The sequence below is a fragment of the Hippocampus guttulatus genome, chromosome 3, assembly GCF_054856545.1.
Source record: "Hippocampus guttulatus isolate MCC_2025c chromosome 3, RoL_Hgut_1.0, whole genome shotgun sequence".
NCBI classification, from domain to species: domain Eukaryota; kingdom Metazoa; phylum Chordata; class Actinopteri; order Syngnathiformes; family Syngnathidae; genus Hippocampus; species Hippocampus guttulatus.
Window position 1 is genome coordinate 26,743,342 of NC_141263.1, and position 26,013 is coordinate 26,769,354.

At 44.1% G+C, this 26,013-nt stretch overlaps 3 protein-coding genes across 6 annotated transcripts; 2 read left to right on the top strand and 1 right to left on the bottom strand.

Annotated features, from left to right (window-relative positions):
- The first annotated feature begins 190 nt into the window (after positions 1-190).
- On the top strand, positions 191-5,756 carry mettl21e (methyltransferase like 21e). The gene is made up of 5 exons (XM_086106815.1): positions 191-526; positions 3,770-3,930; positions 4,002-4,119; positions 4,212-4,309; positions 5,039-5,756. The coding sequence occupies exons 1-5, from the start codon at positions 343-345 to the stop codon at positions 5,351-5,353; spliced, it is 876 nt and encodes a 291-aa protein (XP_085962941.1). The 5' UTR covers positions 191-342; the 3' UTR covers positions 5,354-5,756.
- Positions 5,757-7,689: 1,933 nt separating this feature from the next.
- On the top strand, positions 7,690-10,260 carry mettl21ca (methyltransferase 21C, AARS1 lysine a). 2 transcript variants are annotated; one of them, XM_086107777.1, is made up of 5 exons: positions 7,690-7,773; positions 8,385-8,475; positions 8,551-8,705; positions 8,773-8,890; positions 9,607-10,260. In XM_086107777.1, the coding sequence occupies exons 1-5, from the start codon at positions 7,729-7,731 to the stop codon at positions 10,119-10,121; spliced, it is 924 nt and encodes a 307-aa protein (XP_085963903.1). In that variant the 5' UTR covers positions 7,690-7,728; the 3' UTR covers positions 10,122-10,260. The 2 variants fall into 2 exon arrangements, with proteins under 2 accessions (XP_085963903.1, XP_085963904.1); XM_086107778.1 differs by lacking the exon at positions 7,690-7,773 and having other exon boundaries at positions 8,369-8,475.
- A 55-nt stretch (positions 10,261-10,315) lies between these two features.
- On the bottom strand, positions 10,316-25,373 carry tpp2 (tripeptidyl peptidase 2). 3 transcript variants are annotated; one of them, XM_086107775.1, is made up of 30 exons: positions 25,173-25,373; positions 24,159-24,287; positions 23,875-23,970; positions 23,051-23,155; positions 22,846-22,970; positions 22,604-22,767; positions 22,324-22,478; positions 22,151-22,227; positions 21,945-22,072; positions 21,464-21,712; positions 21,043-21,158; positions 20,775-20,946; positions 20,431-20,588; positions 20,284-20,360; positions 20,067-20,173; positions 19,817-19,971; positions 19,561-19,677; positions 19,374-19,474; positions 19,212-19,308; positions 18,984-19,121; positions 18,657-18,901; positions 18,323-18,401; positions 16,648-16,686; positions 14,957-15,108; positions 14,756-14,852; positions 14,064-14,194; positions 13,197-13,449; positions 12,982-13,101; positions 12,664-12,794; positions 10,316-11,296 (listed from the first exon to the last, which is right to left on the bottom strand). In XM_086107775.1, the coding sequence occupies exons 1-29, from the start codon at positions 25,335-25,337 to the stop codon at positions 12,705-12,707; spliced, it is 3,837 nt and encodes a 1,278-aa protein (XP_085963901.1). In that variant the 5' UTR covers positions 25,338-25,373; the 3' UTR covers positions 10,316-11,296; positions 12,664-12,704. The 3 variants fall into 3 exon arrangements, with proteins under 3 accessions (XP_085963901.1, XP_085963900.1, XP_085963902.1); XM_086107774.1 differs by having other exon boundaries at positions 10,316-12,794; XM_086107776.1 differs by lacking the exon at positions 16,648-16,686 and having other exon boundaries at positions 10,316-12,794.
- Positions 25,374-26,013: the final 640 nt, after the last annotated feature.

The following is a 26,013-nucleotide window of genomic DNA, read 5'->3' on the forward strand; positions in this document are numbered from 1 at the left end:
AAATACATTCAGCTTGCATTTGAATTGAGACTACACTTTGTTTTTCAACCCCCTCGGCTTCTGTGAACTAAAAAAAAAAACACCCACGGTGCGGCTTTTTCAGAGACAAAAAGATTTATTTATAAGTCTGTAGGCAGAGTCTCATATTGTCCTTATTTGAAACCAGAACGGCGTCCTGTGCACTGCAGCTCAGTTGTCGGACCCGCCAGCTGTTTCTGCCAATCAGCGCCTGACCGTGTCCGAGAACTGGAAATGCACTGCAGAGGCCAGATGGGATGTTTGGATAAGAAGTTGGGAAATGCTGGATTTGGTGCTCTGGGGCAGTGTGTAACCTAAAACGAGATGAGATCGAGTGGCCGGCCAGAGATTTGGTGCCAGATCGACCTAATCCCAAAGGATTTTAAGCGTGACCGGCAACCAAAACCGGCTCTCGATTTCCGCACTATTCTCAAGGGTGACATCTTGTGCGCTCATTTGATCATGGAGTCTCAGCAGTGTGAGGAGAGCTCCAAGACTGGAGAGGAAGGTGAGGAAATTTTGGAAACGCCGTTTTTCTCATTTCAGCAGATTTTCCCTGAGCGCCCCGTGTGAACCAGCGTGAATCAAGAAGGTCTCATGACCGCGACTTCTAGCTTAGCGCAATCTGGACAAGTTTTCTACGTTTATGTAACGACGTGGTTCGGTAAGCGCAAACCAATGGCCTTCAAACTATTGTTTGCCTGTCAAGAAAAGCAGCACCTTGATTTACAGACACAAAAAGTCCGGGGGGTTGTCGCTGCATGGGGTCCCCTGATCTTTGGACCAAACTGGTGTTACGTAACCCAAGCCGTGTGTCAAATATAGCATTCACACGGATGTGTAACAGAGTCATACCGTTGGTAGAAATAAACTAAATGAGATAAGCTCATGATTACATCAGCATATACACGTTAAATTGATGACAAAAGAAAAATGCATTTTCTTTTTTTAAATTTTCTGTCTGATCTATTCTGATGTGGTGGTTCCATGTGCCACTACATTTAATCGCAACAGCCTTTTTTTTTTTAAATGACATGCAGAGGTTAATCAAGATGGACTTCATTTGTGTCTTTTGCGAAGAAATTGCGATTTGCTTTCAGAGTTTTTGCTGGCTCACATTGAGGTAAAGGTTACCATGCACCATGATGTGCATGTATTCTGTCAACTCAACAGACTCGCTTTCTTTTACAGGAAACCTACTTTAAGTTCAAACTTCCAATTAGAATATGGCTATTATCATGTTAACGCATTCGTTTAGTAAAACTTGCAAAAGAAAATGATGGGCTCATAGCTTGTGTGGCGGGGCCACCTATTTTGTGTTAAGTAAAAAAACTAAATAACCAAAACAAAAAAAAATTTACATTTCTTAAACTTTATTTTAATTTTTGTAAGTTTATTAGTTGTGTGTTTTTATGTACTACCATCTCTAATATCCGTCTCTTCTGCTGCTTTGTAAATGGCTGTCACCTCATGTCTTTTTAGTGTCCGGCCTGTAGTTGGTTGATGGCTGTCTCACAAGGGAGGCAGCGGTTGCCTCCGGTGTTAGGGCGCAGTAATTTTGGCATGAATAAAAAACAGTGCATGCCTTCCTCAGGATGCCTGAGCCAGGTAAACCCTTTTAGCCACTGCTTGTCAAAGCGTGTTTTTTAAGACGATATGGAAAGAGAATCAACGTTTCCATCACGTGCACGTTGACTTTGCGTTGTTATGCTCACGATGCAAAAAAAACAGGCAATATTTACCTGTTTGTGTGTTCCTGTGCGCGGCAGTTGATATAGCGCCTCCGTAGAGGCGCAGCGCTGCAACTGCAGTTTAAAAAAACGTCACCTGCCCCAAAGGGTCATCAATCGCTCAATCAGCACAGCTGGAGCTTTACGTTGTGTTTGAGCGATATCAATCGGTCTGGCTGAGGGTGGCACAAAACTAGCTGAACGCAGGAAAACCCCTTGCATCTTTAGCGTTCCGTTTGTATTCAAAACAAGCTGCCCGTTGAAGACCGGTTCTGTGTTGGCATTCTGCATGGAAGCCACCATACCCGTGTTTCCAATTTGCCAAATGGGATTTTTGGACTCTGATTCTAATATGATGCTCCATGTAAACCAGGTTTCGGCGAAGCTATTCATGTCAAGGCGAGACGTTTTAAAATAATAATCAAAAGACATCAAACGGAGTCCGATTTTCCTTGAATGTAAATTTGACGTAAGATCTACACACTGGCCCAGGTTTTCAATGACACTTCAACATCAAGGCATCTGCGGTTCTCACAAGCATTCCCCCTCCTCCTTTTTCTTGACCTTCGCCTCAACCTGGTTTACTTCCCCCGCGTTTACCATAAAAGGCCTGTGACCAAGTGACCGTTCCTTCTGTGGTACTCCGCTGTTCTTGAGGAAAACAACCCTTTGGATTTCACTGCCAGTCCCGACGTGCTTCGAAGGTTGGAAGGACTTGCTTGAGCCACCTGTCTCAGAACGTGACAGACATAAACCTGTACCTGCCCTTGCCGGGCCTTGGAGAGGACCGAGGGCCCAAACTCTGAGTTGGAAGAGCAGCTGGCCCTCGTATGAATGTCTCGTGGCAACGGGAACGGGAGGCTGAGCATTAATGATGGCTGCAACTTCAGCCATTAAAGCCAGTAAACACTTCACGGGTAAGTTTGCTCATCAGCTCAAAGAACATGGAGTCTGGAATGCTACTGGCAAGACCAGGCATCATTTCCATGGGGGCCATTTGGAGCATTAAAATTTCAAGCACAACTACTCAACATTAAGAAAGGAACATTAGCTATGCAATCTTTAAGTTGCCCGCCCTTGTAAGAAGGCAAGCAACAAGATTTGCAAGTGCACGCCATTTTGGATCTTGAAAGACACAGCCTTCTCTTCGAAATAAAATCTAATCAAGTCAAAGAAGATGTGTGTCCAGAAGTTTCTTCATTACTCTCCTTCTTTATCCTGAAATCATTCGGAATTCTTGCGATGAAAGTCACTAGCCCGAAAATTGATCTGTAGGCTTCTACTGTCAGTCACTTCAGGTATGCTAGCGCAGCAATGGCCTGTGTTGTATTGACACACAGTAGCATGCTAACGGCCGCCCGTGGTGACGTTTCAGCTTGGGTGCTGCAGATTGACAGATTTCTCAGTTGTCTCTTTTGAGTCGAGTTATCATCATTGATTATTTTCACAAACGAAGCATCCTGAATTGAAGTGGCTACTTGATTCCCCGCTTTGGTTATCCGGAATGCGCGAGCATCCGAGATGGTCAACATGGCGGGCGGATTCACCTCAGAGCCTGCTGTTGGCTGGTTGATGGCCCGGGTGGCACGCTACCTTTCCAGTTCGGCACGGGCCGGCTGCGGTGTTTATGCCAAAGGGAGAGGTTTGCCGACAACGTGATCCCAGACTTCTGCTTCTGCGAGGCATCATTTTCCCGACCTAAGGGAAGTATGATCTTGCCATTTTGGGTCCACATGTTTGGGATTGAGGTGTGCCAGGGACATTGAATCTCTTGGATGGAGTGTCAAAATGTACCATTCCATTTTGGAGAGATACACAGTAGCGATCGATGACAACTACACTGTCATCCATACAATTGGTGTGTCCGGGGTTTTTTTTTTTTCTTTTTAATGAAACTTTGAAAGAAACGGATGAAGCTATTTTGATGATGCACTTTGGACACAATACGCTGAGCTCATCACACAAGATCACAACATTTTTTGGTCAGGCTCTAAATGTAAAGAAACATGCACTTCCTTCAGCAGACCCTGCTGTGGATGAAGAACTCGCCAAAGCCATTTTAGCACGCCAGTTCCACCCTTCTGTCATCGGCCCGGAGACGTGGGAGGGTTACATCTTCTCTGGTTCGGAGATCCGAATTAAAGAATCCACGGACCTCTACGGAGCTGTACTCTGGCCCTCGGTACAAACAAAAAACATGTCCCACAACTGATGATGATGATGCGCTGCTGATTGAACACAATCGCCATCTAGGCTCTGGTGTTGTGTCACTTCCTGGAGACCAACCGAGATAAGTACAACCTGATGGACACGAACGTGATAGAACTCGGTGCAGGAACTGGTCTGGTCTCTATCGTCTCGAGTCTTTTAGGTAAAGCAACTTTGTTCAAACTTCTACCGACTCTGTCATGTCTGCATTTCTTTAGTTGACAGTGTTCCTTTGCTCTTGTTTTCCATGCCAAGGTGCTAAGGTCACTTCCACAGACCTCCCTGATGTGCTCGGGAACCTCCAGTACAACGTCACATGCAACACAAAAGGACGGTGCAAATATGTCCCGCTGGTACGTGCTACGGACAAGTTACAGTGTGTCCGATTTGGGTTTTTGATGAGAGATTGCTAGTGTACATATTTTGGTTCGTTTTAGTTGACTTTTTATTCGTTTCACTGTTAGTTTTAGGGGGTTTCTGTAATTTGCGGTTTATTCCAGTTGAGCTCTAACGAGCCACGATATGTATTATGCAATAAGAACTTTCAAGAAATTTCATTAGGGCAGTTGAGCACCAATTGACGAACCAAACAGAAAAATCACGATAGCCAGCAGTGGGAAGACGCACACGAACATCAAAATTTCAACCCACGTTGCCGTTGTAAAAGCGACGGAGCCAAAATAATTTGCTCTGAAATCAGACCCCAAAACCTTAAAATTCAATTGGCGAAGACCAAAACAAAATTTTTGTTGAACTAGATTCGTAAACAGACAGTGCGGTTTCAGCTAATTATGCATAAAAAAATAATTGTCAGTCATTGAAAATAATTGCTTTCAATTCGATCCATCCATCCATCCAATTTCTTCTCCTTACATAGGAAGGCCACGGCCGGAATCAAACCCTGCACCTCTGCACTGTGAGGCAAACGTGCTCACCAGTCGACCACTGTGCCATGTTTTCCATTCTACTTTTCACAAATGTGTTCATTTTTGTTCAACATAACAACCTTTGGTGATCATCTAGCATTTGCACGATGGACCCCGAATACATTTCATCCCGCCTTATTTGCATATCGTGGGCAGGTGACAGAGCTAGTCTGGGGCCCAGAGGTGGAGCAGAGGTTCCCACAGCGCACGCACTATTTCGACTACATCCTGGCTGCCGACGTGGTGTACGCGCACCCTTACCTGGACCAGCTGTTGGACACCTTCGGCCACCTCTGTCAAGCGAACACCCAGATCCTGTGGGCCATGCGTTTCCGCCTGGACCCAGAGAACAGCTTTGTGGATCGCTTCGGGGAGCGCTTCCACCTGGAGGAACTCTATGACCTTCCCAGTCTGAGCATTAAACTTTATCGAGCCTGGAGGAGGGACAAGAGGACAGACGATACCGTTTAAGTTGACTTACTGGACGGTTTTATCATGCGTCTTTCTGAGCCTGTGTACTCTTTTGTACATTTACTACACCACGCAAATAATCACAGCTGACGGTGCACTGTCAGCAGTTTACTGATTCTTCAATATTTATTTATTTATTTATTTGGGGGGGGGTGCAAATGTGCCTCTGAATTTTTTTTTAATGTACAGTAAGCTGTATCTGATATTGTATTTGCAATCCAGTATTAGTCGGCTACATCCGCTATATCAATGGAAGGTCAATGCTCCAGCTGACTTCAATTAACAACAATGGTTTTTATTCAAACAGTTTAGGATTATGTGTTGATATTTCCGTATGTGTTTTAGGGGCTGTCTGTGACATTCTTGTCCAAAACGGCCTCATTAAAAGTCTCATTCAAAGTTTTGTTGATGCTTGATGGTCACTTCTTATTTCGATAACAGATGTTGGAATATTTATGTAATATTATATTTTTGTATTGCAAAACAGAAAAAAAAACTGCCCCAATTTGAATTGTGACCGTTACTCCACTCCTTTTCGGGGGCAGATTATAGTGAAGTTGACAACTGCTGTTTTTTTACAACCCATCCATTTTCTTCAGATTTTCCTCTTCAGTTAACGGGTGAACTGTTGCCTCTGCCAGCCAGGACTGGCCATCATAAATCCTGGCTTTAATTTTAACACTCTATACTACACATTCCCCCAGTCTTCTCAAATGATGGGGGAAAAAAAATTTGGTTTTTGTATTCGACTGCCTGCAAACATTCTTGCTAACACAGATGAAATTGTCATTTGTGGGAGGCTGCGTAATCCGATCCTGCGTGTCATTTCATGCTAATCTCGTGACTGCATTTTGTTACCCTGAAGTTGAAGGCCAATTTCAGAGTCATCTTTGACCGCGGGTTGTGCTCAGTCCGAACGGTGCCTGTCAGCCCAAATCATCGGCGAGAATGTGGGCAAATGAGGCTGCGCATCTTTCCAACAGGCATCACTTGACTTTTTGGGATCAGAATGAAAATATGTACGCCATGGTCAAGTTTAAGCACCTCCAGTGAATCCGGAATGGTTGAATTCAATATCCCGTAAAAGTTCACGTATGCAAAACAGTCGGTACTCTTTCTCCCCCCCCCCCCTAAGCAGCTGTGTATTTTCCTGCTTGCCGCCAGAATCTATATTTTAAGCACAGGCAGGTTTAATGCGTTGGTAACATGAACACGGGCGGGAGAGTTTGAGCGACTTGCCAGTTGTATGGCATAAAGCTGGCACCCAATTTGTGAATGCAAAATCCCTGAACATTGTGTACCTCGTGGCCAGGCCGTGGGCATGAATCTGGCCGGCGAACAGAGTGCCACGGTGGAACGTCGGATTAAAACGCAAAGGCTTTGTTGATCCGACGGGACCGAAGGGCCGTGCGTCTCCGTCAAAACAAACTCAGCGGCCGAAAGCTATCCGAGCTCTCACGCACATAAACAAGCTCCTGCTGAGCCACGCAGCTAATTTGTCGCCTCTCATCAGCTTTCAAAGTCTTATCTCCCCCCCGCGCACCCATAAAAGGCTGATCCACATCAACAATAAAAGTAGAGCAATGACCTAACCGCTGTGCGTTTTCTCTTCATGCCAATTCATGGATGGGTTTCTGTATTTGGAAAGCGCATGGATTTAAAGTGATGCTACCTTAGTGTGAACTGAACTTCAGGGTCAAAGGTTAAAAAAAAAAAAAAAGTAAGTGTGGGTGCTCTTACAGCGCTAATTGGACTTGATGTTGTTAGCCTCGTCCTACTTTTCACCCTCAGGGGGGGCTGCTCGCCTGATGTGGTTGCATGCAAGCCCGATCCAGTTACCGTCAATATCTGGTGAAGAAACTGAAACCACCACCACATTTTAGGCTGCCTACGTGCTTCCAGTATAATTTGCAAAGAAATGACCTCCTTTCATCGACAGAAAAAAACAGCTTAGAAAAAAATAATACAATACAATATTCTCCTGCTTCATCTTTTTTTTTTTAAAGACTCATTCATCACATACATTCAAGTATTAACGAGTGTTTGGGAGTTTTTTTTTTTTAGCAAAGTGGGAACAACTTGAATCGTTCACCCACATATACCCAAGGCGTGGTGAACACGCACACATGTTCGTTCCATCGCGGCCTACCACAAAGCCGACAGGAAGTCGATTCACGGGCCAGCGCTGGTCTCATGACATATTTGTCATTCCGCCTTGCAAATCATCTTTGCGTGTACGTGCATGCGTCGACCGCTGCTTGTGTTTATTTATCACGGCTGCAGTTCTATAAATACACACGTGCCCTTGTGATGATGATGATGATGGGAGTGTCTACCAGGATGCTCTCTATAACCACCCAGGCAGATATCTGTGGATGCACGCAGATTGCAACTCTCCCGGGATTAAAACACAACACCAGGTAGGTCCACGGAGGAAGGCAAAGTCGAGAATGAAGTTTGCAAAGATGTCCAGTGGAAAGGCGGCTCAACTCAATGACCAAATAGCGGAAAATGTCTCTGATGTTGAGAGAGCTTCCTTTCATTCATTCAGTCTTTTGATTTGGTTCTATGAAAGGCTCAGAACGGACCTGTAGACAATTTCAAAGTGGATATCAAAATATACACTGTACAAAACACAACTTGTATTTTTTTTTTACTGTAAATTCAGATGAAATAATTTTAAAAATAGAAATTAACGACATTTAACATCAACGTCAGCGCAACAAAGCAGGTAAGTTGTTTGCTCCAAAACAATCTGTGGAGTTGTTTTTAACTTCGCTCCTTCTGATGGGGCTAGACTTCCGTCAACTCTTATTTCTTTGTCGTGAAGTGTGAGAAAACCAAAACTGAAAATATTTTGCGGAATTGCCCAGCTTGAAATTTTGTTGGATTGACATTTGAGTTCATCCAACTGTTATTTTTTTTTTTGGTCTTCCACAGTGTAATTCTAAAGCTGTCTTATGATGTGCTTTCTTTGACCTATATTTTCCATTTCTATTTCGCCCGTGTCTTCGTACGGCTGTCACCCAAGTGCATTTTCATCCGGCCGCTTTGTCAACACCGAGCGAGGAAGGGAATTGTTGTGACGATGGAAGAAGATGAAGAGCAAACAGAGGAGATGGGTAAGAAAGAGTGTCACGGCCGAACAGCTGGAACGAGGCCGCGCCGTAAAACGTGTTCTCCTTTGCGTCATGCAGAGCAATCACACAGCCAAGTTGTCCACAAGCAGCAAAGACAAGGTTGGGCTCCATGTTTCTTCTCTAGGCCCGATAAAGAGATGTATAATTACGTCGGGCAAGAGATCGTCATCCAGGAAGGTTTTGACTCCTACGCGGGAATGATATGGCCCGGGGTGAGTCTTTCCGCATTCTTCCTAAATGTGAGACTGTTGCCTCAATGTCATGCGTGCTTGCTCTCAGGCTTTGGCTCTCAGTCGGTACCTGGACTCGCATCGGAGCCAGCTCAATCTCATGGACAAAGCCGTATTGGAGATCGGCGCTGGGACCGGCCTGCTGTCCATTGTGGCCTCGCTCCTCGGTAAGACACGCACAGACGCAGATATGGCAGCTTGGAATTTGTGGGGGTTTTGGATCGCAGTTTGCGAGCCAATATTGGTATTTTATGCCCCATTTATACATATTAAATAGCAAATCAGAGACTATAATGCTGATACTACTGTCAAAAGAAAGTAGAAGAAGCTGAGCCATGCTCTAAGTCAGGGATGGGCAACTGTCAACATATCGCCGATAGTTTTAGTGGTAATATCACCATAAAGATGTCAGACATGGCTTAGTTGTTGTGCTGACCCGAATCATTTTCTGCGGATTTGAAATGATATGCAGGACAAATTCAGTAATGTTAAACTTTAGAGTGAGTTGATTTTGGCAAAAAAAAAAAAAAAAAAAAAAAAGAGCACAAAATGAGTTCTTGCACTTATTATTGGTTTGCTGTTCAGCTGTTCTGTGGCGCCCTTGAAAGGTCATTTTGATGCAAGAGATCCCTTTGCACGGGAACGTAAAATTACAGTTTGCGGTTATAGTTGTTGGCTTGTAACCCTTTGTTTTTGGCTTGGGATCGTGGATCTTTTATGCATGATGCTTTGAGAAACGTATTGTGAAAAATAAAGAGTGCCTATTTTGCAGACATGCATGATGTATTTTCTTCATGTTTAAAGTGGCATTTTTGTTCGTCATCTAGTTAGGATGTGCGTTGAAGTTGGCTGTCCCTTGTCCCATGACCTCTGTGGTCTACAGGGGCCTGGGTGACCGCTACCGATCTGCCAGATGTTCTGGGCAACCTGACATTCAACGTGAGCAAGAACACGAGGGGACGCTGCAGGCACACCCCCCAGGTGGCCCCTCTGTCCTGGGGCTACGACCTGGAGCGCACCTACCCCACGGCGATCTATCGCTATGACTACATCCTGGCCGCTGATGTGGTCTACCACCATGATTTCCTGGATGAGCTTCTGGCCACCCTGAAGCATTTCTGCCAGCCAGGGACCACCCTGCTCTTGGCCAACAAGATCAGATTGGAGTCTGACCAGACATTTCTGGATAAATTTAAGAGGGTCTTTAATACACGCTTGCTGGAAGAAGACGAATCATTAGTCATCTTCATGGCCACGTGCAGAGAAGCTAAGGAGGGAGAGGACATGCAGGATCTTCAGAGGGGAAAGGCGCGAGGGGAGGGAATGAACAGCGAAGGAGAGGGAGGCCGTTGCCATGAAGAAAACATGGATGGAAAATCTTCCCGGATCGATTCGTAATACAGGACTCGATGGAGAAGCTGTTGGAGAGGCGAGAAGGAAAAAAAAACAATGCAATGAGGAGACACCGAGCCAATCAGTGAGCTCTGCGGCCAAAGTAGAGAAGCACATTGTGTCCAGTGAGTGTGTTCTGACGTCGGTGCAGTAGCAAAATCAAGTCAAAGTCAATCTGCAAGTTGGAGATTGCAGGAGTGTTTAGGTCAATCAAGTCTTTTTTTATTTTTTTTTTTAAAGGCAAACAGATGTTTCGGGGTTATTTATTGATTGTTTTTTTTTTAATCATCAAAGTAAGTGATGATCAATAAACACGTTCATGAAAATGATTTTATTCGGTGTTCGTTCCTTCTGTCGGACGTGATTGCATCCGCTTTTTTCCCCATTTTTACACAAGTCTCTGAAGAACAAAGGCTTTTATACCAAGAATTTATTGGCCCTTGCCGCAATTAATGCCTAAAAAATTGCAGTCAGAAAACAACAGTGTGTGTGTGTGTGTAATATTAAAAAAAATTATATATACTGTATATAATTTTTTTTTAAACTGTCCTAACACCAGCAAAGAAAGAAACATGAGAATTCTGTTTGGTGCCAGAAATGGACGGCATTCAGTGATGGTGGAAGGCCTTTTCCGGGGAGACTGTCAATGGCAACACATGCGGTAAATAGCAGAATCCTGAACTTTTTGTTTACCAGACCCGAGACCCATCCAAACACAGGGATGGGGGCAAAAGTAACAACAATGCAAGAAACAGACAAACCAAAAAAAAAAAAAAAAAAAAAAAACCCCTGCAGGTTCATGTTTCCATGAAAACTGTAAATCGGTGAAAACTCTGAGGCAACTGACTTTAAAACATGACAGCTAAAAATAGAAACGCAATGTCAACATGAACTGTGAGTACCCCCCAAAAGAAAAATCATTTTAGTGACCTGTCATTACAGATGGAGCGATATGGTTTTTTTTTTTTTTTAAACAAACCCAGGTCCAGTTACACAACCCAGTTGACAATTTTCATTGGTTTAAATATTGTTATTGATACATATTTAAAAAAACAAAAAAACTACACAACACCAGTCTGTTACTGAATTATAAAACGTTACTGGCCATTGACCAAAAAAAAAAAAAAAATCCTTCCCAGTTTAACATCTTCAGACCAACTTGACCTTGCAGTGATGTGAATCTGCAATTGAAATGCATCAATAAATGCAATTGTCACACAAAGGTATGCGCGTCTCTGTTCACTGCACATATGCAACTTTCCCCCTCCGCCCCCAAAATATCTATTAATGTCATAAATGTGTCAAGAGATGGATGGAAAATTGCTGAGAAAAACAAAAATACATCCAAAGGGTCAAACCACTGCATCATATGCAAAATGGCCATCCGCGCTTCAACAAATGAAAGTAAGTTGAGGTAAAGTGTCAAAAACACGCAAAGAGAGCCTCAGTGGAAGCCACGTACTCGTCCTTCATCCTTCTGCTCGGTTGACGCTCACGGAAAACAAAAAAGCTGGCCATAAATTAAATTCATTCACCGACTTATCTGACAAAATGTTTCAGATATTTAAAAAAGTATTCAACTTATAATTAGCTTCCAACTAAAACCGTGTGTCCTGAAATCCTACAAGGCATGCATATATGCAAAATACAGATTGGCATATTAGTATTACAGTATACTTATTGCATCCTGCTATGCTCCGACAGGCGTGTCTGTACATATTTTAGGTCTCTTAGTGTACACGAGCAACATTGTGAATGCCGTGCAGAAAACATATCGACTAACGAGTGAACGTTTATGGGTGAAGTTCATGTCGTGCCACGGCTGAGGACCGATGGGTGGCCACGTGTCGCTGCTCGGCTCATCTTGAGGCGCGGTAAGCGGAGTGACGCAAAATGAGGCTGTGGCCCCTTTTGACGGCAGAGGCTGATGAGCGGAGTGCCTCTACGCTACTTGGTGTGCCGACCGATGCAAAAAAAAGAAAGAAAAAATGGTTTCGTTTTTTTTTTTTTAAATCGCACATCTCCAGTCCAAGCACATCTTCCCCCCTCATGTCGGTAAAGGTACATGGATGCAAGGCACCGCAATACTGCTTCAGTTCTGACGTTTGTTCATTTGAGTGACGTCAAGATTATAAAAGTCCAATAGTCAACTTAACATCCAGGTCAGCATGGCACAGAGACGTGGGACGATTTCCTGGTGTCCCTCGAAAATTAAAGATTAGAGGAAAAGACGGAGATTAAAAAGAAAGAAAAAGAAAGTGTAAACTGCTGTCCATGAGCAAAAAATGTGATCATGATGCTAGAGAACATCCAATAAGACGGAACCGCAACTACAAATTGTGGATTTGAAAGGAAATAAAAGATCCGTGAATACAACTGTTTGTTGTTGTGATGATGGTGGCACTCGAATCAAAAAACTGACACTTAACGTGGCCTTTTAAAATGACCCGTGAGCTCCACGCTGTCCTTCACTGCCCCCCCACCCCTCCAAAAAAAAAAAAAGAAGAAGCCCTCGCTCCAAACGATAGTGAGGAGCTGTCATACTGACGCTTCAGTGTGGCCGTGCTGTTCATGCCGCTGGTCGGGGTTCTAGAAGGGACTGTAGTCTGCAGGGTACATGACAGGGAGCCAGTTTTCAGTGAAGGTGGCACAGTGCGTCCATTTGAGGTGACGCATCAGCTAAAAAACAAACAAAAAAAAATATCAGCGACACATCGCCTGCAAGTTAAGTCTTAAAATGAATGAGCACATTTGAACTTCTTCCTCCACCTTTTTGGACTGACACTACCGCGTTTCGCTATGAACCTAATTCTGACTTTTTGTTCGAAATAAAAAGTTCAATCGCTATCTTTATGTTATGACATACTTGGATGCAGTTCTTCATGTTCTCTTTGCTGGGCTTCTCTTCCACCATCTTGGAGGCATATTTTAAGGCTCGGCCGTACATTTTGTTCACAAGGGCGTGTTTGTAGGAAAACATCAGCACCTGGAACAAAGACTCTTTTCATTTAACAGCAACGGCACTCGAGAAAACAAAATTAATGATTTCACTTGGTGTCACGAACCAAAATCTGAACGCACCTTTGAGTCGGTCAGCTCCGTCCACTTCTGCACCTCCCAGAAGGTTCCCGTCAGAGTGTTCGCCATGCTCTGCGCAGAGTCGTCGGAACTACTCGCCTCCTGTTCACTAACTTCCCCTGCGTCGGCTTGGCCGGCGGCGAGGGCGCCACCGCCGCCGCCGTCCTGCGGCGCGGCGCTCATCAGCTGGTCGGCCAGAGCGCAGCCCTTCCTGCACAGGGCGTCCAGCAGAGACGACCTCTGCTTCTCCATGTCGCTGAGAAAGAGAGGAGTGACTTGACTTGCGGGGGTTTTCATTCTTTCTGGGACGACAACTGCTCCACACCCTGCTTTGAACTGCTTCGGTGAGAGTTTCAAGATTGTGAATTGAGGAAGCCAAAACAACCGCATCACCTCCGAACCGGAGCCCCCCCCCCGAGGGGCACGCCGAGATTCCTTCTCCTAGTCCACAAAACAATCCTGTGAATACCATTCTGATTTGCAGATTGGTCTATTCTTTTTTTTTTTTTTCATTTTATGTTCACTTTCACCATCTAGCACTTATACCTACAAGTTTGCCCCACACTCAACTTCGGTTTCCTCCCACATTCCCAAAACACGCATGGCAGGTTGACTGGGCACTCCAAATTGTCCCTAGGTGTGATTGTGAGCACGAATGGTCGTTCGTCTATGTGTGCCCTGCGATTGGCTGGCAACCGGTTCAGGGTGTACCCCGCCTGCTGCCCAAAGACGGCTGGGACAGGCTCCATCACGCCCGCGACCCTCATGAGGATAAAAGGTTTCAAAAATGGATGGATGGATAATCCTGACTAAAATAATGAGATTTTGTGCAAGGACAACTTCATGTGGTACAGCGAGAGTCTCACATACATCTTAATGGTGGCAGCATCGGGTCGAGGGTCCGTCTTCATGGTGAAGTAAACGGCCAATTCCGTCTGGTCAATGTGTGAGATGACCATGTCAGCGGCTGACACCACCTCCCCAAGACGCTTTGCACGCTCCTAGGAAAGGGCAGACAACGTTAGTTTGATCTTATAACATTTATGTAAAAGAAGCAAATAAATAATAAAAAACATTCAATTACATTGTGAAGTCATTTAGCAAATGTTTTTTCTTAAAATTGTTTGATTACAGCGTAACGGTATTTCTATTCATTCTTTTATTTCATCGGGCTCATTAAATAATTGGCTCATTGATTAATTGTCAATCCTAATTTAAATATGTCATTGTGAAACAAATTCATGTAAGCTAAACATCTCGAAATAAAATAGTTGGTTAATTTATGAAGTACTTAAAAAAATAAAAAATTTCAATGAGAACGAATGAGTATTTGATTAATAATATCAACTGTTTAACTTTTTGTTTCCATCTACAAATGAGCAGGCCCATCTGTCCATTTTAAAATTCAAAAGTAACCCTTCAGCACAAAACTTTGCCTACTCCTGGTATAAAGAAAACTGCTGACACACGCTGGTGACCAGCCTAGGGTGTAACCCGCCTCTTGGCTGAGTCAGCAGGGATAGGCTGCCAGTACCCGCACGACCCGATGATGAGTCATTTACCTTTTCAGAGTCCAGCTGATGTAGTCTTTGCACATGTAGAGGAAGGTAATCAGAGTACTTTTCCTTCAGCTCATCATAAAGCGAGCTGGAATCCAACCTGAGCAACAGAAAGAGGACAACGGTAATAAATCAATCAAGCAATAAATAAAATAAAATAAATAAGGCATTCTATAAAGGTTTTTTTTTTTTGTTCATGCTCACTTGGTCATCCACTGAATCTTCAAGTCTCTAATGGCTTCGGCATACTCCTCTTTTACGTCTTTCTCTTTGTCGGCATCCTTATCTTTCTCCTTCCCTCCATTCTTTGCTTTGTTGGGTGCAGGGATGAGGTGGTAGATCACTGACACAATATCCTGCATAAAACACAATTAGTTGTCACATTAAATACCAATTACGTACAAGTCGGCATCGGTCATTTTCGCGCTCACGCCAACAACAACAACTTATAATCACAGTCAGCACAAGCGTGTTGAATCATTCACATCAGTTGGGTCAAGACATGCCGAGGTACAACATCATGGACATTATGGCTTTTCCCCTGGAGTCAAATATCATTAAAAAAAAAAAGGGGGGGGGGGGTTACAGCGTGATGGTTGGATAAAAGACCAAATAAAAACCTGAAAGTCTGAATAGAATGGTTATTTCACCCTGCACAACAATGACAGACAATGTGTATCTTGCCATCGGAGCTCAACTAGCGCAGCCATCCTGGGTCAATTGACCACTCAAAATCAACACGGTTCTTATTTATTTAACTCATTCACTCCCAAAGACGTTTTTAAATGTCTTTTCAGACTTGGTCCAGAATTGGCTGGTACTGAATGAGTTAATGGAGGTCTGTAATCCCATTATTTATTCAGAGGAAGCTCTCATGAGAACACTGACTGACAAGAAAGAGAGGAGAAACAAAAAACGTAAATATTAACCAAGTCAATAATCATTTCCCTCAACGCAAGATTTTCCCATGCCCTACTTTGTCATACAGTGAACCGTCGCTTGTTAAGCGGGTTACGTTCCAAAAAGTGTAACGGCTCCTCAAAGGTTTTCTCCCTAGTTTAGAAAGACTTGACGAGTCGGCAAATGTTAAAACGGCCTTTATTGTGGCTGATGAACATCACTTTGGGCTGGAAAACCTAGACGCAAAATGTACAATTGCACAATGTACAACATACCATAAAACAGACATTCGTCACATCCCATTTCGGCGTGTAAATAGGAATTTAGGAGTACTGTAATTAAAAGAAATCAAAGCTCTTGCCGTCTGTACCTCACATTTTCGTTTATATGCCCAAACTAACATGACTCCGAATCAACACGGACCACTTCCTGCCACTCAATGCAAAACTCAAATGTAACAGCAGGGGGCAAAATCGCCAAAATAAATGTGGAATCATTGTCATTTTCCCATCATGTAGAAAGGTACATTACTGTATTTTAACTTTACCATCAACTTATAATCACGACAGTTACAGTCAGCTGTATTTTATTTATTTTTTTACAATTACTACACAATACTGTACTACAGACTCAAACCAAAGATCGAAATTTGTTTTTGTTGCAAACGTAAATTTGGCACGCCGAACAGAGACGAGGCGCGGAGACTGTTGACATTGGTCGACAGTCCCTTCGCCAATCAGGATGCAGAACACAAATGCACTGTTAGAAAAAAAGAAATAAATCTGTGAAACAGCAAAGCCGTGAAAGGTGAACCGCATTATAATGAGGGTTCACTGTACTTTGAAAAAAAGACACAGTGTGGCATAGTTTGACAGATGAAATGGAAGTAATAAAAGAAATGCAATCTTAAAGTGAAGTCAAAGTCACTTCCACAGGGTAATGAGTCTGAGAGCAGTGGCCGCTCTGTTGCACAAAGTTTCTATCTCATCCAGTACCTTTTTAAACTTTCTTTGTCGTTTTGCAGAGGACTGCCCCTGGTGGTCAGAATAACACACAGTAAGGAAGAGACAACACAAGCACACGCCAGAGGATTCTTTTTCTTTCGGTAACATTTTGCCCTTTGCGAATGGAAAGCCCAGCCACCTACCTGTTTGACAAACACAAAGTTGGAACTAAAAAGCCTGATTTTCCTTGATCATACACTCCTGTGCCCGGAATCATCACCTCTGACTGAACTGAAGAACAACCATGTACGAAACGACAAACATACGTAGATGCGCCTCTTAGATGAGCGGAGAAAAATGAGCTTCATTGTCAAAATGCAGTGATCAATGGCTTTTGCATTGTTGACACTGACTACAGTCTGCCGAAGAAACATCGACATTATATGGACAAAGGCGTTGGACCTTGCTACGCTGGTAATGGAAAAAAAAAATTGGGAAGAAACGGTTGCATCGAAAGCCGTCTCATATCGTTTTGATACACCGTCAACAAGGTTTCGGAGCATGTCAAGATCGGGACTCTCTCAGCGTCACTCAAGTTCTTCTACAGCAAATGTCCATATAATGTGTGTTCTATCTTTGTGATTCGCAACGACGGAGCTGCAGCACATTAAGATGCCATGAGGTCATCATCAGGCCAGCTGCGGCAAATTACCCAATTTCAATCTCATTCATTTGCTCCTTGTAATGTATCTTTGTTTATCCATCGATCGACAGGTGAAATAATCAAATGCTCTTCTACTCGGTGGCAAAAAGTCCAATTTTCTAGTGTGTCCAACTGTCGCGTTTTTTTACTACTGAGTAACAGCTTCGTGGTTAACCAAACACACAGAGTAGAACAATCTGTGAGTAAACTGAGACAAGATCTTCCATGAAGTGCGTATATTTTTTTATGACAATTTTGTTTGGTGATCTGTCATGACATTTTTGTCATGCAACATCAAATGTGTGCCTTGGCTCGATAAAGGTTGGGAAATACTCTTCTAGATACTGGTTCACCTATACCTCCCCCTATTATATTTTGCGACCCCTCCCCAACCCCCAACCCATGGAGCTCCTGCCTTTCCTCATGAACACGCGAGCCACACACACGTTAACAGGGCAAGTTCACGCCGAAGATATGACTTAATAATGTGTCATCTAATTACAGAATAAACGAGCAAAACTAGATGTGTTGAGGAGGCACACGGGTGACTGCAGACGGTAAACGTGACATGCAATAAACACAAGGCCCACAATGAACCACCGATTAATTGAAGGACAACAGCAACCGGCACTGGTGGCAAACTTTTAAAAGAGCAAAACAAAAGCTCAAAAGCTTTAAAGGACCATATTTCAAGCCTCCTCCTCAGTAACATTCACTAATCAGATGTCCAAAACCATCATTTTTCAGAAAACCTTCCCCAAAAAATGGAGAGAAAAAAAAAAGAAAAAAAGATGCCCATTGGTTGGGGCTGGCCAATAGTATTGATTCGTTAATTTAAAAAAACAACCAAATATAAAAGGCTATGAAAATTACCTTTGGACCCAACGCCACATCTACTTCATCCATGGTGTATTTACTGTTACATTTTATTCCCTAATCAAAGTGGAGTGAATGTTCTGAGAAGCAGGACTGACCACTGGTCCGGAGAACGGAAAACAGTATGAAAGAACTGAAATGACTCACTGCTTTCTTGCCATATTCACTCTTGGCCGCAACAAGGGACCCTGAAAGATAGCACCCTGGGCTTGTCCCTTTTGGAATCCTGAAGCAAGGACAAGAACAGGGAATAAAAACAGAAATAACACAGTTATAGTCTAGAACCGACGTCTGTCCCTCCCTATCGGGTGGCGACTATGTTTTAGACACAAATGACACATTTGTTACGTAAAACCAAATTCAATATGTGCAGCCATCGATAGGCGGTTTAACACCGCTAAGGTGTCAGGGAATTCTGCTCAATAGACATTTGGTTATTTGCAATGTGTTGCTACATTGCTTAGCCTTCATTTGAACTCACTTGTCATCCGGCAAGGCTGTGACGTAGAAATGCTGCGTGGCCCCTGGTGACAGGGTGACAGAGTTTGCCTTCTTCTTGGCCAGAAGGGCCGCCCGGTGCGTCTCGTAGACATCCGGGCTGAGGGTGGCAGACAGACGATGGGAGACAACAAACGGCAGGTCTTTTAGGCGCTCCAGCTCACTCGACAACTCGTGGCGCACCTGCAGGCGTACTGTGTAGTCGCCCTTTTCCAGCTTGAGAGAATACTGAAGGAGAAAAGCGGCGTGCGTGCCGTAACGTTTACACCTGGCACGACTGCGCTGGCAAAAAGACCAATCGAAAAGTCACCTGATGCGGGTAGGCATCCCCTGAACCCAGTAGTCTCTTGTTCTGATCAAACAGCATCCACAGCTGACTATCAAACTCGGACTCATACAGCAGCTCACACAGCAAGGGGCAGCTGGGCGTGACCTCGCCGCTCTTTGGCTGCACACATAAAGCGATGAATACCATGAGATTTAAAAAAAAAAAAAAAAAACGTTGTGACTGTTGTGCGCTCAAAGCATCGGGGGGTACCTGATGAAAACTGTAGGTGAGAGTAATTTCATAAAGTTGCCGGTTGTTGGGGAGAACGTCCCTCCCTCCCAAAGGCTTGATCTTTGAACTGAGAGGCCTAAAGGAGAGGACGACATCATAAACCACGGGCACCACAAAGCAACGATTAGAGTGTGAAATTACCTGAGAGGCTGAACCCAAGACTTCAGGGTGATTGTCGGAGAAACGTCCTCATACCTCAGCGGCGATGACACATCAAAATTTGTAACTCCCTCTGACGCATGCTGGCCGAGGACAAGAGGCGGAGGCGTGACATAAGGTGTCTGAAATGTCACGTTTCTGCTCTAATATGTGTCACTGCTCCACTCACCATGTGCAGCGGCGAAGGAGAAATACGGAGACCGTGGAACGAGATGTTGTAGTCCACGGTGACATCGCCGAGACTCGCCCACCAGCGTGCAATGCACAGTTCCACAATCTTACCTGACTGGAAAAGGCGGGGAACAAAAAGACGGAATTAGTCACCATCAACAAAACTTCCTAAGGGGATTTCAGCGACAATGCGCTTCACGTAGGTTACTTCGCGAAGGTTCACGCAGAGTAAATGAGGCCGCTCATGTACAAACCAGCACGGGAAAGGCTTCAGTTAGCGAGCCTTTTTCCAAAAGTGAGGAGAACTTGTAGAATTCATTCGCTCGGTATGCTTTCTGCTTGACGAGGTGCACCGAATGCAGAACAAACTTTGAGGACACGTCTCCAGAATGAGAAGTCAGCATGATCTCTGCAGAGGAAAAGAAAGCAAGAAACCGCAACACGGCATTCAAGCTGCTGCTTCTTCTTCTTCTTTCGACCTTAAGAGAAAGGAGAACAACCAACCTGCCCAGGAGGCTCCCCGAGGCACAGTGAGGAAGTGCCGTTTGATCTGTCCTGGTCTGAAGTGGACGTCTTTGAAACACAATTCATGATTCTGACTCTCTGTCACCCTGCCAGATAAAGGGCGAAGAGGGAGAAAGAGAGAGACAAAGAACAGTGAAAACACAAACTTTCACACCACCGCTATGGAGAGAAAGAACAAGAAAATGTTGTCGCTTACTTGCTGGGAATAATAACTGTGATGGGGACTCTGAACAGCGGCCCGCAACCAGGCGCTGCTGTGTCATAGCCACATACCTGAAAATGATATATTCGAAGTTGGCACAATGGCTCGTACCTTTTTTTTTTTTTTTTTTTTAATACCCACCTCTGTGTAGTGCACCCCCTCCCTCAGGCCCACAGGATCCACACGGACATTGACATGACGACACTGGTTCATCAGCTCTAGATGAGATGGACACTGAACCCACGGGGCCGCACACGTGAGCGCCAAGTGTAGCTGCAAGGATATTCGCTCGGTGTTTTCTGGGATGAAGCAAAAATATAGTATGAGCAAACGAGCGCATACAGAGCCTGCACAACTCTGCCATGACTGATGTCATCTTCACCAATGGAGACTAAATGGTCCGTCTCGGTGGATGGCTGTTATTTTTATCGATTACCGATCAATCTAAAGTATTGAAAATGGGATGGTAGGTGAGGAGAAAATACCTGTGTTTTCAGGAAATATCGGTTCTATTCCGACGCCGTGGTCTGAGGGGGACAAAAGTTGTGCCGGATCCCTGAGGTAGATGCCTCTCTGTGTTCCCACGGTTACTGAGAAACTCAGATGGCTGGTAGGTAAGGAGGCATTTTGGATGAGGTAGTCTAATGCCCTGTCCACCTACCCACAGAAGTTGAAATCAGCAGTGCAAAAATATATATAAGACAACATGGTAGAATGACGATACGAAACTACCAGCAGCTATAGGTCAGTCACCTGAACGATTCCATGGCCCTGTGCAAACACCTCAATGTCATCAACCTTCAGAGCTGTGTTTTCCAGGGCTCTCCTGACTCCAGGAACAGAGGGACGTATCCCCTGCTGTTTTAATCCTGTCTCATACAAAGTAACAAATTATCATGAGCGGCTCTGTGAGACCATACAACAAACAGTAATGTTTGGTCGTGATGGAAAAATGAGGCTTCAAGATGATTCATGAATCAGTTGTTGCGTTAATTGAGCCCTGTTGATAGCACTCTGTTGAACAAAGGGATGAAAGCACACCGACTCAGCATTTCTTAAACCACTGTCTTTAAACCAGGAGTGCCACAAAATTCCAATACAGTAACTGGTTCACGAAGCAAATTTGAAGCTTCATTTTGCCATCGCTACTGTTTAGCATCAAGTCGTGACGCACCAGAGAGGATGAGAGCAATGCCTCCGCAGGCGTTGGGGGATGACATGGAGGTGCCGTTCATCAGCTGGGTACCACGAAGAGTCCAGTTGGGTACAGATGCAATGGCCCCGCCGGGGGCACTTATGCTGACCCCTAGTGCACCGTCTGTACTGGGGCCCCTGGAGGACCAGGTGTACTGGTTGGGAGGCAGCTTCTCCCTCAGGGAATACTCAGCTACCATCATGTCAGGGGTTACATAGGCTCCAACGCCTGAGGAGAGGGTGCGCATAAGACTTTGCGTTCAATTTCAAAAGATAAAACTTGTACTGGTACAAATATATTCATCAATTACGATGAGAGTGCAACCTCAAAATTGGGTATGCTGTCGCTATCTTAATCAGGCTGTATGCTTTTGTGGTCGATAATGTATTTGCCGGTGGCTTGCAGAGGCATATTCACAAGTTTATAAAAAAATTCATTAATTAAGAGGCTGATGTTTTACCTATGACACTACTGGTGGTTCCTCCGGGGCAGCCCACCGTGGAGAGGCAGGGGCCGTTGTTGCCCGCGCTTGACACAAATATCACATTGTGCTTCTGCACAGCTTCTGTAATCACCTCACAAATCCTCCTAAAAAAAAAACAGATGCGAAGAATGACAAATCCCTTTACGTCGGCTTTCTTTTTCCTGCAACTTCACAACGCCTACCCTGAATTGGGCCAGTGGGTGGCTTCCCCATAGCTGTAGTTAACCAAGTCACACTTGTAGTTGATCACTTCAATCATCTTTGGATTGGCGCGTGATTGTGAACAGGGAAAACAAACAAAACATTAATTCATTATCAACAGTTCAATGAGCGCATCTAAATCCAATGAACATACAGCTCGAATAAGTCCTGTGCCCGTTTCCATGGTACTCAACCGAGTGTCTCCAATCTTCAGCGCTAAGATTTGGGCACCGGGGGCGACCCCGTTGCGCTCCGGTTCTTCTGGGAAGTAACCTGCTGCGATGCTTGCAACATGTGTCCCATGGGCCCCTTCGAATACAAACATCCCAAGTCAGCGTGGCGCTCCCACACCTTGCACAAACCACTCAACGACAACTTCCTTTAGGTGATAAATGGGAGCATTTGAGACGAGAACCTGTTTTCAAATACTTCACCTCCACTGGTAACGATGCAAAGTGTCGCTCCCTCGTCATAAATATTGACAGAGTAGTTTAGCATCTCTGCACTCCCTAAGGTTGCATACTCTTGTGACTCTCTGTAGGAGCTCAGAACAGTGCACTGTGACAATTCTCCACACTCGGAGGTGTCCATTACGGCCCTTAACAGAAAAACAGCCATTTGAGGTTCTTGTGAAGGATACTGGTAACAATTAACGCGGTCAATGTATCGGACTTACCTCCATGTGACGCCATCATGCCAAAGAACACAGTCGTATACAGGACCGGGATCACTGTATTTTTTTTCGAGTGAGACAAGCAGCTCTGATTGACTTTGCAACTCTTCCCTCTGTAACTTCTCTAACTGGAGACAAAACGGCAGGATGAATGGCACAAGCGCAGCAGCTTGACAAGATCATTCCTGTGACGGATCGTTCTTGTTACCTGCGATGGAGTTGGGTGTGAGAGATCAAACTCCTCCATCTTGCGACAGGTATCAGCTAGTGCTGCTCTATGTGCTGGGTCCCACATCTTCTCCTTTCGCTCTTTCTGCAAAGTAGAAGAGTTTTTTTTTTTTTTTTTTAATGCAGCGAGGCCGTCCAATTATCCGCATCATCTGAAGCACTGTCACTCCGAGACGGAATCACAAAGATTCACACAAGCATAGATAGCCCTTTTCTTCACACCGAGTACGAGTACAAGCACTTACATTTGAGCTCCTCCTGATACTTGACGAGGCCATGACATCTTGCAAAATGGGTTTTATTTCAATCGAACTTGAACATGACTTGTTTCACTCAACTTTTTCGAGTAACAGCTTGTCATTACAACGCCAACACATGAAATACCACGTTACTAAACAATATAAACAATAATAAATGAATCACTCCATGTGTGATCTCACAGAGTGTGTTCATGAAAGCATCCTCGTGCAGCCATTATGCGACTGCAGTGGCCAAAAAAAGTATCTCCTCACATACGCGGCTGATAATGTTTTGACGTACGTGCGTCAGGCTGGTGATGTGGTATCGGTAGATGTAGTATCAGACCATTTTTAGGAGTCCCGATACTGGTATCAGTATCAACGCATCGCTGACTACTCTACGAAATGTCAATGTCTCATTGTTTTACATCCCCGGGATGTTCAAATAAGGTTCTACACATGATGTTTGTTTAACATGACCGGATACTGTGAGTGAGTTAATGAGTACGGTGCAAAATCCTACCGACCAAATAAAGACTAACAATAAAGCACGACATTTTCTTACCTGTATTCTTTCTTTAAGGGCCTTAGGGAAGAACTCATAGCCATTTTTAACTCCAATGTGATACTTCCCTGATGGGTTGACCCAAGCAGGAGGGATCTGGTTGACATAAAAAGACAGCGAATGAGATATATTTCGAAGATAATTGCAAAGGTAAAGGACAGAAACCAGAGAGGAGTGTAATAAATCAGCATGTATCATACACATGAATGCACAATTTGGTGTTGTTTGTAAAAGAATCCCCAAACTGACAGCTGCAATTCAGTAACTAATATTAATCGGCAAACCTTCAGTATTCTACCAGAGAGGCCAGTGATTGTCCCTTCTTTCGGCTCCACCATTGTGGTCATGTTCACGTCACCACTGCCTGTTGTGTCAATGATATCAACAATCTTTGGCTTCCCATCTGTTGTGACCTGAGGATGAAGACACAAATCCGCAGTCAGTACCCCTTTTGTCATGTCAACATGGTAACGACATCCAGGAGAATCTCTCTAGATCTTCAGTAAACTATTATAATAATTCAAAAATTTAAATTTAGCTTTTGTAAAGAACACAGTAATATTTCTAACCTGCAAAACACAGTAACTAAATGATCCGGATCTGCCTCTGCCCGTTACAAACTAAAGATCTCATCAGTTATTGTCCCAAATTATAAGTCAGTCTACTTTTTACAGCATCACCACATTGACCATATGCAGCAAACTCTAACGTGTCATCTGCACATTACAGTATATAATATTACACTATATAATGTCTGCCCTTTGGTAGAAAAGAGCTCACCAGAGCCGATACCGTTTATGGTTAAAACGGACAAAATCTGGTCAACTGTTGCCCCATGTATGAAAATGGAAATTACATCGGAATCACTCTCGCCTTAATTTATTTAGCTCACGATTACAGTATTTTGAATTTCAATTTCACAACTTCTCTTCACTGCGTGTGTCCTACAATAATAATCAAATAACATGTAATAACGTGAATATCCGACAGTGTCTACAAAGTGAGTCAACTGCTGTATGCTAATAGAAGGCTAACTACATTAACGGCTCTGGGCAATTGGACTCCATCGTAAAATCATTCATGCGAACTGAAGAAAAAACGACAAATGCGCTTCTTTGTGTGAATTAACTTGTCACCATTCTGTCAATTGCACTGTCGCAGGATGAATGCCATTTGTTTATCCCAACAGGTGAGCTAGCCTACTAGCTAGTGACTGTACAGATTATGTGGCCTTTGCTTTCAATTGCCCCCAGTTAGCTTGTAGCTAACTCGCGGTGGAGCGACCGGCTCAGTTGTACCTGCATGCCGGGCGCCCCTGGGTCAACTCCGGTGTCCATGATCGCGATGAGAACCCCTCGGCCATCGTACTCGGGGAACCGGCTTAGATAGGACGCGGCGCCGGTCTCTTTTTTGGGAAGCAGTCCGTGGAAGGGGAACGGCTCTTCGGTTGAATGGGTAGCCATGACTCGAAGGGCGATATGACAGACGGTAGCGAAATGCCAAGCACGGTTGTTGCACAGAGCGAGTGGACGAGACTTGTTAAAGGGCCACACACACCATACGTACCCGTCACGTGAGCTGTAATATGAAAATGACAACTCACTCATGAGTTTGTTTCAGAGTAAACACCTTTACCGTTTCTATTAGAACAACACAGTTTGCAGTTCTTTTTGTACAAAATAACCTATTTGTCTCCCCCCCACCACCACCCAACAAACCGATCCTTTGCTTTTTTTTAATGGAAAAACTCAGCTATTCGCATTTTCTGTTGGACTTTGAAGTCACAAAATAGCACCAAATCTCTCTAAGAAATTTTTAAAAAGTAATTTGTGTCAAGGAATTACAGTGAACAACTTAAGTATTTGATGTACAGTACATCGTTCATGAATTCACCTATTCCTTTGTTTTTGATGTACTAATCCTGTTTTTCTGCTTCGGCCAAAGCCGCGTCTATAAAAATAATGGCGTTTCCTTTAGTCATGCCATAACTTTGTCTGATAGAGAAAAGGTGCTTTGCTTCCATCTTGTGGCATCTAAAGTCAATTACAAAACTTTTTGTGTGACCATCGAAAGACTCGCAGCTTTGCAATTCTCAACAGGGCTCGGTCCATATCCCCCCATGAAAATTAGGGGTTCGCC